Raw genomic sequence first — 19237 nt, forward strand, 5'->3', positions numbered from 1 at the left:
AGGGACACCCCTTAAATATTTGTTAAATGAATGAATGAATGAATGAGTGGTGAGTAGTCACACAAGAAGTCAGCTTCGTTTCCCATTCCTTTGAGTAACTATTTTAAACTGTTCTCTTTACCCCCAATTCAACTCCCATGCCAACCCTCCCCAATGCCCCATCCTCAAACTTCACAGCCATGGGGAGGGGGTTCCCTCAGTTTCCTGTCTCCCCACATCCTTTACTCACAGAATACCTTTCCTTTCTCTCCAGGCTTCTCAGGTCCCAGGTGGCCTCTCCACCCACTTCCTGGTTCCCTTCTCCATATCCCTCACCCATCATATCGCCTCTCTCTTGGCTCTTTATCATCTAGAAATAACTGTGGTCAACTCTTTCCCAGCTGCAGCAATAGCACCTACATCCGTCTGGTCATCACCCTGTTCCTTCACAGCCAAGCACCTGAGAGAGTTCACCTACCCCCCCCCCACATCCTTCCCATTTTCATGTCAGTTCTCCTGTTCTCACTTCTTGCTTCTGCCCCAGCTTGCCCTCCCCAGCAGGGCTCCAACCAAGGTCACTGCTGACCATCTAGTCGTCAAAGAGAAAGTACACTCTGTCTTCTTCTCATCTTTCCCAGCCTCTCAGGTGGCATCCAACTTCTCTGAGGCCAGCTCCTGGAGGCTCTCCTCCATCCGTTTCCGGACACTCACCTCTCCTGGTTTTTCTCTCCTCTCCCACCATTCCTTCTCAGCCTTTCTGTTCACGCCTCTTCCTCCAGGGTCTCTCCATGTCCGTTCCCCCCTGCACTTCTCTTCCATCTCCCTTCCCTGCCTGCAGACCCAAGACTTTAACTTACTGCCTGGATGCTGACCGTTTCCTGACTTCCGCCCGGGACCGCCTTTCCCCAAGCCCTGGACTCACTCGGTAATGTGAACATTCCACAGGCAGCTCAGATGCAAGATGTGCTCAAGTGAATTCTTCTCTCCAAACCTGCTCTTCCTCCTGCTCTCCCCATCTTGGTGAATGGACTCAGCATCTACCCAGGTCTTCAAGTCAGACACCTACATGTCATCCCAGGCTCCACCCCCTCTCTTGTACCCCACAACAAATTTGATGTCAAAACCTATTGAATCCCTTCTAATTCTCTCCAGGATCTGTCTCACTCTTACTGTACCCCCTGCAGAGCTCCAGCACGGGCAGATCTGATGATTTCATCCTCTGGCTTAAGAACATTCCGTGGTTCCCTGTCGCTTTGGGGATAAAGTGTCCTTTCTTTAGAAAGGCCATACTTTTCATCAGGACAAGGTGAAGCAGACTGGGAGTCTAGGGTGCACGACTTAAGGAGGTGCTCCTTCTCAGGTTGTGCAAGTGCTTCCTCCCCTTTCACACCCTCAGCACCCCCTCGCCCCCACCGCAGTCCTGGCGCTGCCTCTCGCGGCTCTATGCTTTTGCACATGACATTCTCTCCACCCCAAACACTCTTCTATCTCTCTACCTTACCAGGTCCTACCCACCCCTTAAGACAGTTCAAGGGCCACCTCCTTTGAGTTGCCTTCCCTGACCCACCAAATCTGATTTACATGACATTCTTCTGTGTCCCCTTCACACCCTGTATACCCCTCCATCCACTGGCCCTGATGACTGGTTTACTCTGCAGCCTCCACCACCAGCCTGGGGCCTCTCAGAACAGGGTGTTGAATGACTAATGGAATGGATGAATCAATTGGAAAGGGTGTGTGTGAAAACTTACTGATAATAATAATAATAAACATAATAACAACAACAGCTTGGGCCCGGAGCCCAGCCTTTAATGGTCTTGTTGTAAAGGCCTGCATGTTCTAGCAGTTAAAACTGATGTCCAGCCACAGGCAATGAGGTCTCCACCAAGTGGGCAAGACAAGGCTGTGGGAAGAAGGAGGATAGAGGAGAGGCCTGATAGCCAGTGCCGGGGTTCCCTAATTCAGTCTGGTCTTGTCCAGCATTCCCTCTGGTGGACAGCTGGCACGGGCACCACCCCAACACCGTGCCCCTGGCTCTGAATTTGAAAGTATCACACTCGCATGTTCAAGTCCAAATGCCTTAGCCAGGCAGCTGGGGCCCCTCCAGATTTGAACCCTAGTCACCATCCAGGCCCAGCTCGCAGCATCCTTGCCCTCTTACCTTCAGGCAGTTCTGAACTATTAGAATGTTCTGGAAGTTTTCTTGCTTTCTCCCATAGTGGGGGCCTTTGCCCAGGCTGTTCCCTCCTGCAGGAATACCCCTTTCCTCTTTCCTGCCTACTCCCAGCAGCCTTCCATGTCACCTCCTCTAGGAAGCCCCTTCTGCTCAAGTCTGGATGAGGCATTCTCCTCTGTGCTATGACAGCACCCTTGCCTGGCCCTTAGCACACTGTGTCAATATTGCTTCTAAATGCACTGCTGACCTTTCTCAGCGTCACTACGTGCGGGGCCCTGTTCTAAGCACCTTATATAATTTACCTCATTGAATACCCATAACAGCCTCATTGGTTGGGTGTTAGGTTATATCCTCATTTTACAAATGGAGAAATGGGGGCTCAGAGAGTTTCAGTTACATAGTGTCTTAGTTTCCTAGGCTGCATAACAAGTTACCACACATGTGACAGCTAAAAATGACACACGTATGATCTCAGGTGCCCTGGGTCAGAGTCTGGGTGCTGGGTGCTGGGCCCAGGCTCTCACAAGGCTGTAGTCCGGCTGTTGGCTGGGCTGGGTTCTCATCTGCACCTGGGGTCCTCTTGCAGACTTGTTCAGGTGTTGGCAGAATTCAGGGCCTTGTCACTGTAGCACTGAGGACCCCAGGTCCCAGAGGTGGCCTGTCTTCACAGAGCCCATAGCATGGGGCCAGCAGGAGACTCTTCTACAACAGCCCAGTCATTCTTTTAATGGCTTTCATCTGATTGAGTCAGGCCCACCCAGAAGGACCTCCCTTTAGATGAACTTAAAACCAGGTGATTTGGGATCTTAATCTACAAAATCTCTTTACTTTTGCCATAAGAGATCATCTAATCATGGGAAGGACATTCCTTGCAGTCACAGGTCCCCTCCATACTCTAGGGGAGGGGATTAAAAAGGGTGTATGCCAGGGGCAGGAATCTTGGAGGCCTCATTAGAACTGTGCCTAACACACACAGTGAGCAGGCTCCAGGAAGCAAATGCAGCTTTTCTTACTTGGAAGTCTGCGCCTTTAATCCTGCTGAGGCAAAGGATACAAGAATGAAGAACCTGGCAGGTTTTAGGGGAGCCCCTGCCCCCCGGCCCCGGGGAACTGCACGTAGAGTGTATAGCACAGGGCCTGGCCCCCCAGTAGGCACTCCATACTTGTAACTTCCATCCCTAAAGGCCAGCTCGGTGGCTGGTATGCCTCTCTGCTTCTGTACTCAGCAGCAGGAGGTAGCTGGCCATTGGGGGTGGGGCAATTGCCACAGAATCCTTGAACCACCTGCCTTGCATTCTGCATCAGGCTGGAAGAGGGAACCCAGTAGAAACACCTTCCCAACACCCCACACCCTAGTCAACCTCATCAGAATCTAAAATAAACTTACCTTCTCAACCCTGCATTCCTCAGTCCCACCTACCCCTCCCCGCCATGAGGAAAGACACAAAGTCAGGAATTGATGCTGAATCTTTTTTTTTTTTTTTTTTAACTTTTGCCTTCTTCAAGCATATGCTGAGCGGATGGATGAAGCAATTTGGCAATTGAAAAGGCCCAGCGGCTTGGGCAGTGGCAGGGGGAGGCCAGGTGGTGGGACCCACTTTCCCTGGCCAGGGAAGAGCAAAGCCCGCACTAACTTCATAAAATATAAAATGAGGGAGGGGCAAAGGTAGGAAGGAGACTTGTAAAATACAATATCTTAGGGGATTGGCAATAATAAAAAATAAGGTTCATTATTTACAAACAATTTCTGTTCTTGGTCTCTGTACAGTGGGGGGTGAGGGGAGTGTCTGTGTGTGTCGGCCTGTTGACATGTATGTTTGTGTGTGTGTATGGGGAGCAGGGGGCAGGGAGGGCAGTGGTCGTGTTGGTCGATATGAGAAAGGAGGAGGGTAGCCCAGTGAGTGGTTTATCTGAGAAGGACAGATGGTTGTGGGAAGGAGGGTGAGATTGGAGTGGTTGGCCTAAGGGAATAGTCCAAATGAGGGGGGAGAGGAGAGGCCCTGGTCAAGATCTGGGGCAAAGAAGGGCTGGGGAGAAGTGGAACCCTTTCTCCTGGGATGGGACTCCAGGGGGCAGGGGCACAAGCCGGATCCGGGTTAGTGAGTAACACAATCCCTCTTCAGGGGTGCCAGGGGGTACGTCCTGTGTCCTGGGTCTCAGCATGGCCTAGGAGAGCTTGATGGTGGTGTTTGGGCCCAGATCCCTGCAGAGAGAAGAAAAATCAGAGGTGACTCTATCCAATGAGGACCTTCTTACCTGGACATGGGAGGGAAGGTGTGGCTGACATGGGACCAGGGGTGGGCAGAGGGCAGGTAGAACCTGGGACCGCAGGAAGGGAGGGCCCACGCACCCACCTCTCGTGGAGCCACCCTTTGGGGTGGGAGAAGTTGGGGCCGGTTCCGTTTCCACTGATGTCCTTTGGCCAGGCTTCGCTCAGGTACTTGGTGGTCTCATGGGTGCTGTCCAGGTGGTCATGCTGTAGGTGGTCTTGGGGTCGCTGCTCCGCTGGCCCCCCGGGCTTGATTTCCCAGCCATCTGGGGGCTCCACAGGCAGCAGGGCACTGTGGCCATCCTCCCAAGAGCCTATCCCCTCATCGTAGAACAGGAGGCTTCGGGAGGGCACTGGAGAGGGAGTTTGGGGTAAGCCTGGGTGCCAAGAGGCTCCCTCCCCGTCCCAGCCACATTCATGCCCTAGTAGTTCCAGACATGAGCCCTGGATTATTAAATGCCTGGATTTCAATTCCAGCTCTAACAATGCTGAGCTGTGTGGCTTCGGGGGGGGAGGGGTCATGCCTTTGCTTTAACATTTCTGAGCTTCAGTTGGTTCACCTGTAAAACAGGGATACTAGGACCAACTTCATGTAGATCTGAGGTTTAAATGAGATAATATAGAGGAAGTGATTGAAACTGTGCTTAGTGAGCACCCAGAGAAAGTATATCTTTCTAAGCAGAGGATACCTACTGGGCTGGGGCATCTGAGAGCTGGGTTTGAATCCTACTCCTACCACTTAATTTCTGTGAGACCTTGGATAAATCTCTTCTCCATTCTAGGCCCTAGAGTGCCCTTCAGGGCAATGAAGGGAAAGAAAACCCAGGCATTGTGCAAAGCCCTTTGGCCTATATCGAAATTGACATCTCCCAGAAACTCAGGAACCAGATAATTTTAGCCCTGTTTCACAGAACAGGTCACTGCGGTCCCAGGCTATCAAGAATGTTGCGTCACACTCATTCAGGCTGAAGGTGAGAGGCGAACCCCCCAAGACCCATCCCCACCCTTCAGGCTCTCACAACCCTGGCCTGTGTGAAGGGCGCCCCCTGGAACCCTGCCCGCACCAGCTCTGGAGGCCAGCCTGCTCCAGAAGCACCTCCTACCCCAGTTGTCCAGACACTAGGTCTACAACCACTGCGTTCACCGGAGGGGCTCGCTCCTCCTCTGGCCTCCTCGGACTCTGGCTTCATTTATCAACACTGACACCTCTGCCCCCAACTTCTATTTCTTCCTCTGCTCAGTCTTCCTCCACGCCAAATACACACGGGCCTCCCTGGCCTTGGGAAAACCACGCATGGTTCTCAAGACCTTGCATCCCCTTAGTCACTGTCCTGTTCTCTTGTCGGGCCCCGGCTGCATGTGTCCAGGGAGTGGTTCTCACTCCCTGCCACCACTTCCTCTTCCCCTAACAATCCCCTCGGCCAGCTGACCAACCGGCCAACCGCTTCCACCCCTCAAGGCCCTGCAGGCCTAGCTCATCCTCCCTGCAATAGCTCTCCTCCTGGAAACTCATGCTCCCCATCTCCTAGCTCTCTGCCCATCTATCTGTTTCTTCTTCCTCCTGCCCTGCCAGACAATGAAGCATCGTTGGGAAGTTCCTCTGTAGGTCCACCTGCAGTATCTTCTGCCTCTGCAAAACCGTACTACGTATTCTTGCTGCGCCCTAGACTAGGTCTCCCCTTGCCACCCACGTGTTGAACTATGTACACCACGTCATTTAATCCTTACAGTAACCGTGCTCAGTAAGCGTGGAACTGTACCTCTCATGTCCAGACAGAGAGATGAAAGCTCAAAGAGCTTAAGGCACATGCCCAAGGCCGCGCAGTTAGCAAGCGGCAGAGGCAGGTATGACGGACTCTGAAGTGCATGCTCTTAACCACTGTACCTCCCAATCCCCCGTGGGAGGGGAAATATCTGAGCCCACACCACCACTGCCTCTCTGCTGCCCATGGCAGACATCACCAGTGGACCCTGGCCCTCCGTCCTGTTCACCCCGAGGGTGCCTCAGAGTCCTTCCCAGCACAGTGCTGCAGGCAGCCTGTTGGAACTGACCCTTGAGCTGAAACTCGTTTGCTATCCCAGTTGTGAAATACAGATGGTGCCTAGCAGAACCCCATGACCACTGGCACCATAACACCTGGGGGCTAAGGTAGGAACGCGCCTGTTATCCCCTGAACTGACCTCCCCGGTCACTTCTGGGCAGGCTGGAAATCAGGGAGTCTGCTCTGTAGTCCCAATTTCACAACTAAAACGGGACAAATCATACACCCTTTCTAAGCCTCAGTTTCCCCACTGCAAGACGAGGAGGTAGAATGAGATGATGTCACCCCAAAACCTGGCTCCTCCCTTGTGTCTGGCTTCTGCCCAGAACTTGGGGCTGGGGGCGGGCAGCCGGGCTCAGGGTACTCACTCTGACTGGCTGCATAGACGCTGTCAGTGGCCACGGGGTCTTCCTTCACAGTCTGGGAGCCAGAGGAGAACTCAGGGAGGCAGGGCACGAGGGAGCCCAGCACCAGCACGAAGCACAAGGCTGCCACCTGGTAGCGGAGAGAGACTGGTGATCAGAGCCGGGCAGGGAGGGGCTGCGACCCTGGCCTTCTCCAAGCCTTTTCCCTCGGAACTGATGGGTGCAAAAGGCTCAGTATTTTTGTAAGAAAGCAGCTCCCAGAGCCAACCACCCACTAGATGTGGGGCATCCGGCCCTCTCTGGAGAAGGCGGAGGAGGCTGCTCACACCATCTCAACCCACTGCAGGGGGCCACTGCAGGCAGTGCTGGGAAAAAGAAAGAAGTGGCCAATGCAGGTTCTCAGCTACAGGGGGGAGGCATCAGGTAAGGGAGAAAGGGGTCGGTGGAGGTGGGGATTGGGGCTGGGGCAAGCCGGGGGGCGGGGACACAGCACCACATGAGATTCTCTCTCCGCAAGAGGAGCTAAGTAAGAGTCCCAAGGCCCTAGTTAACCCCTGCCCACACGCGGCTCTGCCACCAGGCAGCACAGGCTGGACATTTCCAGGAGACGGTGGAAGAGGGGCTAGCAGAGGCCTGAGCCACACCCTGTGCATTCTTTTGTCTTTTCACAGATTTGCTCGGCCTTCTTTCCACCATTCATTCCAGAAAGAACCAAGTCCATTCTTCCCTGTGTCTCCCCGAGCCCTTCACTCCACAAAATGCAGAAGCTGCCTCCTCAAAAGACTTGCCCTGCCATCCTCTAGCTGGATTCATGTGAGTCCCTACACAGCACACTGTGTGAGAACTGGTCAGGGAAGGCCATGTTCTAGAAGGTTCCATGACCTTGGTTAAAGAGGCCCGGGTCTGCTGGAGCCAGACCACTAGGCACTAGGATGGGGTACCTCAGAGGCATTGCCCAAAACATTGCCAATCCTTCAAAGGTCTGCCCACCGCCCCAGAAAGCCAGCCTGGGAAAGATGTGTCCTCCTGCAGCGCTGAATGAGGGAGCATCACCTACCATGAGGCAGGTCCCAGTCTGGGTGGCGGCCATCTTATAAGGTCTGGAGATCTTGTTGGTGACCAGAGTCTGGAGTTTCTGCAGCTGCTGGAGCAGGGTCCTGAGGAGGGCACAGTGGTCATTGGCAGGCTCTGACCCAGCAGGCATCTTTGCCTCCTGGAGCTCTCTGGGGAAGCCTCTGGGCTGGCTCCAGACTTGGCTTCCACACCAGGTGCCCATTTGAATCAAGACAGATAAAGTCACCTCCCTCTCGGCTCCTCTGTGGTGTATAGCTCTGAACCCTGGGCCTGCCTCATGGTGGATGGGGGGGTCACTCTATGGGAGCTCAGGCATGCTCTGTGATGCTCCTGGCCGAATTGGAGGTTGGGCTGTGGTCACCTTTTTCTTACCCCACATCAGCCACAGCTAAATTGACCTTCCTCTTTTGCATCCACAGCAGCCTGAGCAGAGAAAGACATATCTGGCAGCTGTCTGGTACATAGTGAATCGCAGCTAGAATTTTTGCTAATTTTATTGCTGTTTTTGCATTTATCACAGCACCTGTAGCACTTCATTTGTTTATGGCTTTCCTTATCAGTCTCCTCAGCTAACTGTGGGATCCCTGAGTAAGGACTGGGTCCCACCGGGCGTGGACTCCTCCAGGTACACTCAGGAGGTACTCAGCCCATGCCTGAAGAAACGTTTAATCATCTCTTTCCTCCGCCCACCCTGGCGGAGGGGGCTGCAGTTCCCACAATGCACAGCAGGTGGCGAAATAGCTCCAAGGGCTTGGCCGGATTTGGGGCTAGAGAGGCATCTGGGCCAGAGGTAGAGGGGTGAGGAGTGAGAGTTCCCAGCTCCCCTTCTCTGAGACGGGTACATTCCCCAGGTCAACCAGGGGAGTAGCTGGATCCCACTGGAGAAGGTGAGGGAGAAGGCAGGAGAGAAGGAAAAAGCCTTCTCTTGGGCACCTGCTACATACCAGCTGTTGTCTATTTATTTTAATTAATCCTAGCAAATGATCATTAAAAACCTACTGTGGACTCATGGCTGGGCAGTATCAAGAATTCAGAATAAGCCCTGGTTGGTGTGGCTCAGTGGACTGAGCACCGGCTTGCAAACCTAAAGGTTGCCGGTTCAATTCCCAGTCAGGGCACATGCCTGGGTTGCTGGCCAGGTTCCTAGTTGTGGGTGTGCAAGAGGCAATGACACATCGATGTTTCTCTCCCCACTTCCTCTCTCTCTCAAAATAAATAAAAAATAAAAATAGATGCTAGTCTTCACTTTAAAAAAATCAGAATAACAACAACGAAAAAAGAAAAACTAACACGAATTGAGCATTTTTAAATGCCAAGCACAGTGCTGGGCCCATTAGTTGCACTGTCTCATCAAATCTTGACAAGAATCCTATGGTCTCCATTTAGACAAAGAAGCTGGGCCCAGTCACTAAAATGGCAGAGCGGGACACAAATAAAGAGCTGTGATTTTATGTAGCTACTTCATGCCAACATGGTGCCTACACTATTGTCTCTCAAACTTACTTGTGCATGTGACTCACCCAAGGATCTTGTTGAAATGCAGATTGTGATTCAGTTAAGTCTGGGGAGAGTCCTGAGATTTCTTAGAAGCCCCTAGTGGTACTGATGTTGTTTGTCTGAGAAGCTCGCTTTGAGTGGCAAGCATCTATACTGGTGGTTCTAGCTCTAGGCTGCATCAGAATAACCTGGAGGGCTAATTAAAGCAGGAGTTCCTGCCTCAGTATCCCTGGCGAGAGGCCTGGAAATAATCATTTCTAACAAGCTCCCAGGGGAGGCTGCTGCTGTGGTCTCAGGACCATACTTTGAGAACCACTGCTCTGTACCAGCTCTGTACAGAGCTATGTATGGAGAAAGAAGGGGAGTCCTGGGCTGCAGGGTTCTTGTTTCTGGGTTCATTCTGAACTCAGTTCCCCACCTCTCTCCTGCCTCCCAGAGCCATGCCAGAGCCAGGCACCTGCTGCAGAGGGCAGGGGGCAGCACCCACCTGTTGGCGTTCTCCAAGGTCTCTACCTTCTTCCACAGTTCATTGTTCTCTGATGTAAATGTCTCCACCCTGTGGGGGCCAAGGAGGCACAGGCTCAGGGGCAGCCCCCAGATTTGCTGCTGCCCCCTCAGTCCTGCCCACCGGCATCCCACCCCTGTGTCCCCTGCCCCTGGGATCCAGAGAGAGAGGACTGGGGAGAGCAGGACAGACTGGGGAGTAGGGTCTAGGCCACCCACCCCATGCAGGACCCTTACTTTTTTTCTAGACACTCCACGTATTCCTTCTTCTTACGGCGGCTCTCCTGGGCCGAGATCTAGAGGGGGAAGCCCACCAAACAGGGGTTACCATGGCCATAGATCCACTTCTGGGGTCCCCCAGTTTCAGGACTGGCATCACTAGGGGATCAAAGGCCCCCACCCACCAAGGCAGCCCCAGGGCAAGGCTGGGATCTAGCTCTTGCTTTACCTTGTTCTTTATTTTCCTGCGAACTCTCTTCAAGGCCTTCTCCTCAGCTTTGGTAAGGGGGAGTTTCGTGGGGATGGGGTAGCCCTCAGCAATCAGGGTGCGCTTCTCCTCCTCCGTCAGGAGCAGTGGCCCTGAAGTCCCTTGTAATTTCTGTGTGAAACAGGACATGATGGTTAGGAACCAGACAGCCTTGGGTTCAAATTCAAACTCTGCCATTTATCCTCTGTGTGACCTGGGCAAAGCACTCAACTCTCCGAGCCTCAGTTTCCTCATCTGAAAAAGGGGTAGATCTGAATTAAATCCAATAGCATGTAGCAAGTACTTAGGATGGTGCTGGGAGCCCAGCATATTAGGCACTTGGTACATTGTTGGGGGCTTCCTAGATCTCACCCTGAAATTCATAGCCTCAAAACCCCCTTATTCAGGGCCCCTAAATGGCACCCCTCATATCCCTACAGTCTTGACCGGGAAGGTCCACACCCATCCCAGGGCACAGGGCCTACCTCCAGTTTCCTGGGGACTCTGGACCTCCTGGGCACTGCTCCCCAAGCAGTGCTCCTGGGAGGCAGCTTGACCACCGCCCCGGGAGACCAGGAAGGTCAAGTTCTAGTCCTGGCTCTGCAACAGTGTGGGTTTGGCAGGCCTCTTGGGCACTCTCTACCTATCTTCTGTTCAACGCGATGCAGGATTAAAAGATTCTCACTGCCATCTGCCAGGCAGGCACCTGTCTGAATGCTGATGGGGATGGGAATCAGGCCTGGGGCTCCCCAGATCCTTCCCCACTGATTGTGTGCTCGAGTGGATTTACTCAGTTATTTTCCCCAGACCCATCCCCAGATGCTTACATGAGGGGCTGTGAGGAGGGGAGAGGTGGAGATGGCCGTGGAGGAGCGGGCCATGGGCCGGACAGGGCTGGAGGGAGGCAGAGAGCGGGGACTCTGGGAGCCATCGCTGTCACTTCCATGGCTGCTGGGGGGTGTCGGAGGCATCTGCACCAGGTCCTCTGGGGAGAGTAGGGGAAGCCAGGTTAGCAGCGTCGCATTCCAGCTCGGCTGGGACCTTTGAGTTCAGCAGAGCATGGGCCTATGCCAGCCCTGATGTTGTGGTCAAGATGGTTGGGGCCTTGAGTAGCTGTGGCATCAAAAGCTCCTCTGTGGTGTCAGGAAGATGGGAGCTGACATCCCAGAAGCTGCTTCCTGGGTGCCACCTCATCTCTGACACCAGAGGGTTAGCTCTTTTCAGCCTGACCCTTGGTGTGGGTAGATACCATGGAGAGTGGATTCTTGGAGGCCTTCCTCCATCCCTGACTTCAACAGGGTCCAGGGTCTTTGAGCCTCCATCTGGGCAACCCCAGGAGGTGCCTGGAGCCTGCCCACACCCAGACCCCTGGGGATCAGGCTGGGTAAGCAGCATTCTCTGTCCCTTCCTTCCCTCCACCCCAAAATATTTAGCCGTAACTACCCCAGCGCTTCCATTTCTGATGTCAGGCACCGGGCTTTCAGCAGACCAGCCCCACCCCTGTGGTGCCACTTTGCGGCCACAGGACCAGGAAATCTGACACTCTGCAGGCGGTCAGAAGGAAGCCTGGGCAGGACTTAGCTGCAGGGAGGGCCCCCAGGGCAGCACAGAATGCTCAGACTTATGGATGGTTGGATAGATGTATGGACAGATGGACAGATGGGTAGATGAGTGAATGGCAACAGAGTGAACTTCAGTTAGTGAATGATGGGGGATTAGCAAAGAGGGTGAGCAGGTGTTGATAACAGTGATGACAGATCAGATAAGAAGGGGACTGGAGGCGGGAAGGGTGGGCAAGGCAGGGAGGAGAGGATGTTCTGGGTCAAGGCGGGGTTGTCAAGGGAGTTGGGTGTGCTGGACCAAGGCAATAGGGATGCTGTCTGCCTAAGACTGCAGAGGAAAAGAGTCCTCCTCTGGACACACTCACCTGGTGTCACTTTGAGGAACTGGTTCATCTCCTGGGGCTCTGCTTTGATCACTGGCAGCTGAGTCATCTCGCCCGGGGCCTGAGGAAGAGACAGGTCCAGCTCCATCAGCTGCCCCTGCAGCTGTCCCCACCACTGAGTCCACCCCGTCTCCTTCCCTGAGGCTGCCCCAGAGGAAGCAGAGGCAAGTTCCTGTGCTTGGAGAAGCCTTGTCAGACCTAAGAGAAGAGAATGGTGTAGCTCAGAGGCCAGTGCCCTCTTCTTGGTAGACACTGACCCTGCACCGACTGTGGAGGGCACGTCGGCATTGGCATGTGGGTTGCCATGAGAACGAGAGGCAATGTCTGGCACATGGTAGCTGTTCAGTGAATGGTAACAATAGCACAGATGAAGGAAGCATTAACTGGCTGGTGGCTGAGAACGCTCTCTGAGCAGTAGAAGTTTGAAATAAGTCCTGAGAGATACACAGGAGTATCACAGATAAAAGGCAGGGCAGGTGGTGGGTGAGAGGAAAGGCATTTCAAGCAGAGGGAAAAGCATCTGCACAGGCACAGAGGCCAGACAGCATGGCTGGACCTGGAAACTGCAAGGATTCAGGGTGTCCAGAATGTAGGGATGGTGTTGGGATGGAAGTTTAGGAAACAAGACTGGAGGATTGGGTGGGAGGGAAATCCAGGCAAAGGTGTTTGGAGCAGTGAGGAGCCCCTAATGGGTTTTAAGCAAGGGACTGACAGAATTCGATTTACACTTTAAACAAACATGCATTTCTATTTCTTTATATTCCAACTTGCTGTTCCAGAAAGGACTTCAGGAACATGTGTGGCTTCCTGCCAACATGCATATAAGTGATCTCTTTGAGGAAGACACTGTGTTGGGTGGTGGGTTTCAGAGCCGTCTCTCCCCTTGGGGTCTGCGGCCAGTAGAGAGAGGTCATGACATTGCGGGTGGGACAAGGAAGTCCAAATTGAGGCGGATAAGTAAGAATCAGACAGTTTAAGTTGGCAGGGACCTGGAGGTTCCCTGGTCTATATCCCAGCTCAGCGCTCAAATGACATGAGGGGACTGCGATGCAGAAGGGCGATGGCATGCATGGGGGTCATACAGCTCACGACTGACCGACCACACCAACTCCCGGCTCCTGTGCCCCCACTGGGGTGTGGCAGCCTCCATGGAGTGAGGTGTGGGCTTTGGAGCCTGGTGGCTGAGCCTCGGGGACAGCTCCATTGTTTCTGACTATATGATTTGGGGCAAACTGCTTAACACCTTGAGCCTCAGTTTCCTCTCTGAGGCATGTATTCAACCTGGAAAACCCTGGCTGCTGCTGCCGTCCTGACTTTCCTTCCTGCTTTGGCAAGGCCTGAGGCATTGCCGGGCCTGTTTTGGGTCTGGTCTCATCTGCAGCCAACCTTGATCCTTGGGGACAGTGGTAGGATTGGGAGGGGTTGGGAGGGGTTGGGAGGGGCCCACTGACAGGTGTACCTGCCTGCAGCCACACTGTAATCAGGTGAGCCATATGGCCAGCAGGGGGCAGGGCCAGCCCAATCCAGAGTAGGGATTTAGGATAATCCTTGTATTGTAGACTCAGGCACAGAAGCTCCGTAGATGTAGCTCATGCTCCCATTTCATAGAGAAGGAGGCTGAGCAAGAGGGAGTGGCTGCCTTGTGCCCAGAGCTCACTTGAGAGCCTGGCAGGGCGTCTCCTAGGGGCCTGTGCTCTGGGCCTCACATTCTCAGGAGGGTCTTTAGACATTGACTTGGATCTATAGCTGAATGCTGTTCTTTTATAAAAATTTATTTTTAGAGGGAAGGGAAAGGAGGGAGAAAAAGAGGGAGAGAAACATCAATGTACAAGAGGATAGATACATTGATCAGTTGCCTCTCATACAACCCCAGTCAGGGACCTGACCCGCAACCCAGGCATATGCCCTGACTGGGAATCGAACCGGTGACCTTTTGATTTGTAGGGCCGACACTCAATCCACTGAGCCACACCATCCAGGGCTGAATACTGTTATATTTATCTCATGTGGAGGTGGCATGAGAGTGTGGGTTAAAAATATTAATCTCATAAATGCAAACAACTGAAATATTTTATATTTCCATTTTGGTCTTTTTCATTTTTAAAAAATGCTGACGTTTTGAGAAAGTTAAGTGGCCTGGGCAATCTCCATCTCTGGGACTCTGGACGTGGCCCCTGATGCCCAGCTCTGCCTGTGTCCCTGTAAGCCCTTTCCACGTACAGTGAGGGCGCCAGCTTGCTGTGAGGGCTCTGTGGTTTGTGCACATTCTAGGTGGTGCAGGGGCAGCCCAAGGGGAGGCAGGAGCCCAGACTGGGAGCTCCAACCCTCAGTCCTCAGGGTCACATTCCTCTCTGTTTAAGGAGCCCCAAGCCGCACAGGGCTTTGGACACTTCTTCTCACAGAGACCCAACACCCCTACCCCCCACCCTTAGCCCTCATAAAACAATCCCCAGGCTCACCTGGTGGGGGACAGGCAGCCTGGAGAGGGGGCTGAGGCCCAGCAGTGGGGTGGTGGCCATGGCGGCAGCGGCAGCCATGGCTGAGGAGGCGGCCAGAGGGTCCACAGGAAGCTCCGGGCTCTGCTCCCGCTTCACCATGACGGAGCACAGTTTGTGTCCCAGCACCCAGGCTCCATGTTCCACATCTGGGGGAGGAGGCAGGACCCAGGTTCAGGGGACTTATGGAGTACAGGGCTCAGCCCCACTCCTATCTCCTGGGAGCCAGAAGAAGTGGGGGCATCTTCTTCACTCAGCAGCTTATAGACCGGGCTTGGACAACAGACCTGGGTGCCTTCTGATGGGCTGTGTGACCTTACACAAGCTGTTTAACCTCTCTGAGCCTTAGCGTCTCATCCATAAAAGTACTTGTTAAGAAGTAAATCTTCAATAAACAGTAGCAATTGTTCAATATAATTATTGTTATTCAGTAAACATTTGCTGAGCACTGTGCTAGGTGTTGGGCACCTAGTGAGAGTCATAATCATTTTAGTGCAGTTGGCATGGGAAGGAAATAGGGTCGGAGAGGCCAGCAGGTGTGGCACAGCCTGCGTGCTGAGCTGTGACTTTGTCCTAAAGGTAATGAGGTGGCACTGAAGAGTTCTCAGTGTGCTCAGATTTGTAACGTTAAAAACCATCACTCTGCCCCTGTGTGGGGACTAGACTGGAGCAGGCAGGAGAGATAGAGGCAGGAGAACTGTTGAAGTCGTCCAGCTAGAGAGAGAAGACTAGGCCTGAGCACAGGCAGGGGCGTGGGGATGGAGAGGATGGAGCACACTGGAGACAGGAGGAAGAAGCCACAGGACCTGGGTACTGGGGCATGGGGATGGGGGGTGGGGGCGATGGGTGATGCTCAGTTCTCCCTATCTAGCATCCACCTCCTGGCCTCACCTGGGCCACGGGGCTGGCAGACATCACCCCTTTTCCTGCTGGGTGCCCACAGTCCTCCACCCCAGCTCATCGTGGCCCCAGCACCTGAAAGCCAGAGAAGCACTGGTAAGGCAGGGGTCTGGGGAGCCAGCTTGTAAGGGAAGAGCTGTAGGGGACTCTGGCCTTCGGGACCCACTGTGGGCGAGGAAAGGGGTCAATGGCTGCCTATCCCACCTCTGAGGCCAGGCCCCACCCTGTTGGGAGCCTGAGTGCCCCAGCTCTGGGCCACAGGCTGCCCTTGGGCTCCAGGAACACCCACAATCTTCCCAAATTACAGGGCCAGCCTGCTGGCCTCCGGGAAGCTGCCCCCTGCAAAGGGCCCACAAACAAATTACTCTAAAAATAGATTGGGGGTGTCCAAGGAGTTGCTGGGCTGGAAATGTGGGGATGGACGGAGAACCCACGGGGGAGAGGGAGGCCACCCCACACCCTGCCCTTCCCCCAGTTGTGCCTGAGGCTGCATTGAGGCGACCTCAGCTCTTCGCTGAGGCCAAGGCAGGAACGGAAGCTGAGACCTCAGCAACCACAAGCCCTGAGGCCATTTAAAACCCCAAGAGGTGCCCCTGCCCTGAGGGGTAGGGTTTGGGAGTGGGGTGCAAAGGCCTGGGGAATCTCTAAGACTCTCGAAGCAGCTCTCACTTTGTGCACTGAGCACAGCTCTAAGCCCTTGACACGCGTGTGAACTCGCTTATTCCTTCCAAAAATCCTATGGGGCAGGCACTGCTTTTTCCCCCATTTAATGGATGAGAATATTAAGAAACTCACTGAATGCCATTGTCCTCTGAGGAGAAAGAGGAATAAGAACCACTACAGTATTAATAGGACTTTTATAGGCACTATGAAAATAGCCACTAATTATTGATATTACATGCTGAGCGCTGAGCAGGATACTTTATGCATCTTTAACCCTGTCCGGAATTCTCAAGCCACATGTTATCTTCATTTTATAACCGAGGAAACAGAAGCCTGGGGAGGATAAGAAACTTGACCAAGATCACCCAGAAGCTGGTGTGTGCATCAGGACACACACCAAAGCCTGTGTGGTTCCAAACCCAGCGCCCCCTGCTGCCCCCTTGAGGACGGTGAAGGCGGCGGCGGCACCCGTGTGAGGTTCAGAAAAAGGGGCTTTGCTTGCTTCCAAGTCCCTACTGTTATCTTACTGTGTGTGTGACCTAAACAACTCAGCTTTTCTAACGTCTCATTTTCCTCATCAGTCAAATGGGGATTATGATAAAAGGGATTCCTATGTCACCTATGAGTTGTGAGAAGCAAATGAGGCAGTGAGCTGGGAAGCACTTTGTAAACTAGAGAGTGCTATAGGAATGTTTATTGCTGTGCCCACGTGTAGGTGAAGGAACAGAGGCTCACAGAGGCTAGGAGACGTGTCCATGACCACCCAGCCAAGTTCGACGGGGCCGGGTCGCCTGTCTGAGGAAATGCCCACAGGGACCATTTCTAGGTGGGGCAGAGTCTCGAGTTCTGCACTGTTGATGACCTGAGAGAAAAGACTCAGAGGGCCCTTTGCTTGTAATCAAGGCAGTTCGGGGGAGAGGGGAGCTTTAGAGAACCCTGCCTTCAGTCATAAAAGTAGGTGCAGGGGTGTCTCCCAGGTGGCATCTCAGAGGACATCACAGTAGGAGGAGGTGTCTTGGTAAGTTGTCCACATCTATCGTTTAATCCCCCTCACTGTTTCCTCTAAGTCCGTGGTTCTGAGACCCAAGGGTGCTTCAGAACCACCTGGCAGCCTGAGCTCTACCCATGGGGTTTCTGATCTAGCAGGTCTGGGTGGCACCTGAGAATTTGCATTTCTCACAAGTTCCCAGGGGAGGCTGCTGGTCTGGGGACCACCCTTTGCACACCACTGACCAAAGTGAGCAACAGACTCTTGAGAAGTGCCCACATGGGTCAGAACAAAAAGGCAGGAAGCAGCGTTGCTGACAGGTGTCTGCGGGTGGCTCCTCTGGGGGCCTCTGGAAGTCTCAGCCTCCGGTGCCCCTGCTCCCATCCCTCAGTAGTTTCCCGTGCTCCTGGGCCTTCTGGGCCTGTGCCGTCCCTGGGCCCTTTCACCCTTCCTTACCTTGGGTGGTGTCCTCCATCTTGATGGGTACCAGGGGACTCTGAGGCGCTGAGTCACCACTCAGGGAGTAGCTGTGCTCAGCCTGGATGCCTGGTGTGGGGGAGTCCAGTTCCATGTCCAGTAGAGGGCTCTTCTCATCCAGCACCGGGTCATCAAAGAAACTGCTGAATAGGTCGTTGGAGAAGTCCTCCATGTTCTCCGCAAAGTGGTCCAGGTGCTCAGGGAAGTGCTAGGGAAAGAGGAGGTGAGGGGGGCGGGAAGCTTAGCTTGGGAAGGGGGTGAAGATGCTACTGTGGTAGTGTCTCCAGCCCTGTCACCACCACCCACCACTGTCCCTGGAACCTCCCTGTCACTCTTCCCGCCACCGTGGATACCTCCAGCAGCACCACGAACCTCCCAGTATCCACATCGCCTGTACCTACTAGTATCATTTCTATTAATACCAGCAGCACGGTCATCACGGGACCACCACCACCTTCACTGATATCTCCAGCTTCATGTCATTAACCCCAAGGGTAAGCTGTGGATGGTGTGGAAGGCTCCCTGGACCGGGAGACAGGATGAACACAGGGCTTCAGTTCTGGCTCCGTGACTTTGGTCGCATCACTTAGATGGCCTGAGTCTCTCTCTCTCCCTCAGTCCACTCTACTTCCTTTGTGGGAGGACTAATTAAAAGAACAACTATGTCTTTGTGACAGCATGGATGAACCTAGAGGGTATTATGCTAAGTGAAATAAGCCAGTCAGAGAAAGACAAATACCATATGATTTCAGTTATAGGTGGAACCTAATGAACAAAATCAAACAAACAAAATAGAAACAGACCCACAGACACAAAGAACAAACTGACAGCTTTCTGAGGGGTGGAGGGTTGAGGCGTCTGGGTGAAAAAGGTGAAGGAATTAAGCAGCACAAATTGGTAGTTGCAGATTAGCCACAGAGATGTAGGGAATACATATAGTTAATGATATTGTGATGAATATGTATGCAGCCAGGTGGGTACTTGAAACAGTTGAGGGGGACCACTCTGTAAAGTACATGATTCTCTAACTCCTTTGCTGTCTCCCTCTTCTAAGCCATTCTTTATTCCAAGAGATTAGTCTCTGGAGCCATATTACTTGGGTTCGAGTCTTGGCTTTGAGACTTCTAGCTACGACTCAGTACTGTTCAAGCTGTGGGTGTTGACTCGTTAATGAGTTGTAAAATCAATTTAATAGGTCATGACAAGAATATATATATCAAATGAACTAGAGTAGAAAATATTGGAGTGCACAGGACATAGAAAAGTTAAATACCTAGCGTAAATTTTTATCTCAGTTATGTATATGTGTTTGTCCTTGACAATGATGTAAAATATATTTCTTAGAAACAAAAAAGCCTGAAAAATATTGGTCTCTATGATCCTGGGAGAGTTGATTA

At 53.1% G+C, this 19237-nt stretch overlaps 1 protein-coding gene across 2 annotated transcripts in view; it reads right to left on the reverse strand.

Moving 5' to 3' along the window:
* Positions 1 to 3611: 3611 nt before the first annotated feature.
* Positions 3612 to 19237, reverse strand: part of CREB3L1 (cAMP responsive element binding protein 3 like 1) — a 35242-nt gene continuing 19616 nt past the window's right edge. The window contains exons 2-13 of one of the 2 annotated variants that reach the window (XM_090262063.1): positions 17820 to 18048; positions 15704 to 15787; positions 14777 to 14961; positions 12300 to 12378; positions 11200 to 11357; positions 10355 to 10504; positions 10144 to 10202; positions 9890 to 9958; positions 7889 to 7988; positions 6835 to 6961; positions 4510 to 4777; positions 3612 to 4358 (exon numbers count right to left, since the gene is read on the reverse strand). In XM_090262063.1, coding sequence (XP_090118189.1) covers positions 4322 to 4358; positions 4510 to 4777; positions 6835 to 6961; positions 7889 to 7988; positions 9890 to 9958; positions 10144 to 10202; positions 10355 to 10504; positions 11200 to 11357; positions 12300 to 12378; positions 14777 to 14961; positions 15704 to 15787; positions 17820 to 18048 — 1545 coding nt within the window. In that variant the 3' untranslated portion in view covers positions 3612 to 4321. The remainder of the gene's footprint in view (positions 4359 to 4509; positions 4778 to 6834; positions 6962 to 7888; positions 7989 to 9889; positions 9959 to 10143; positions 10203 to 10354; positions 10505 to 11199; positions 11358 to 12299; positions 12379 to 14776; positions 14962 to 15703; positions 15788 to 17819; positions 18049 to 19237) is intronic. The other variant, XM_090262070.1, reaches the window with a different exon arrangement.

Source organism: Furipterus horrens, unplaced genomic scaffold (genome assembly GCF_987537825.1).
Source record: "Furipterus horrens unplaced genomic scaffold, mFurHor1.1.pri manual_scaffold_2, whole genome shotgun sequence".
NCBI classification, from domain to species: Eukaryota; Metazoa; Chordata; class Mammalia; order Chiroptera; family Furipteridae; genus Furipterus; species Furipterus horrens.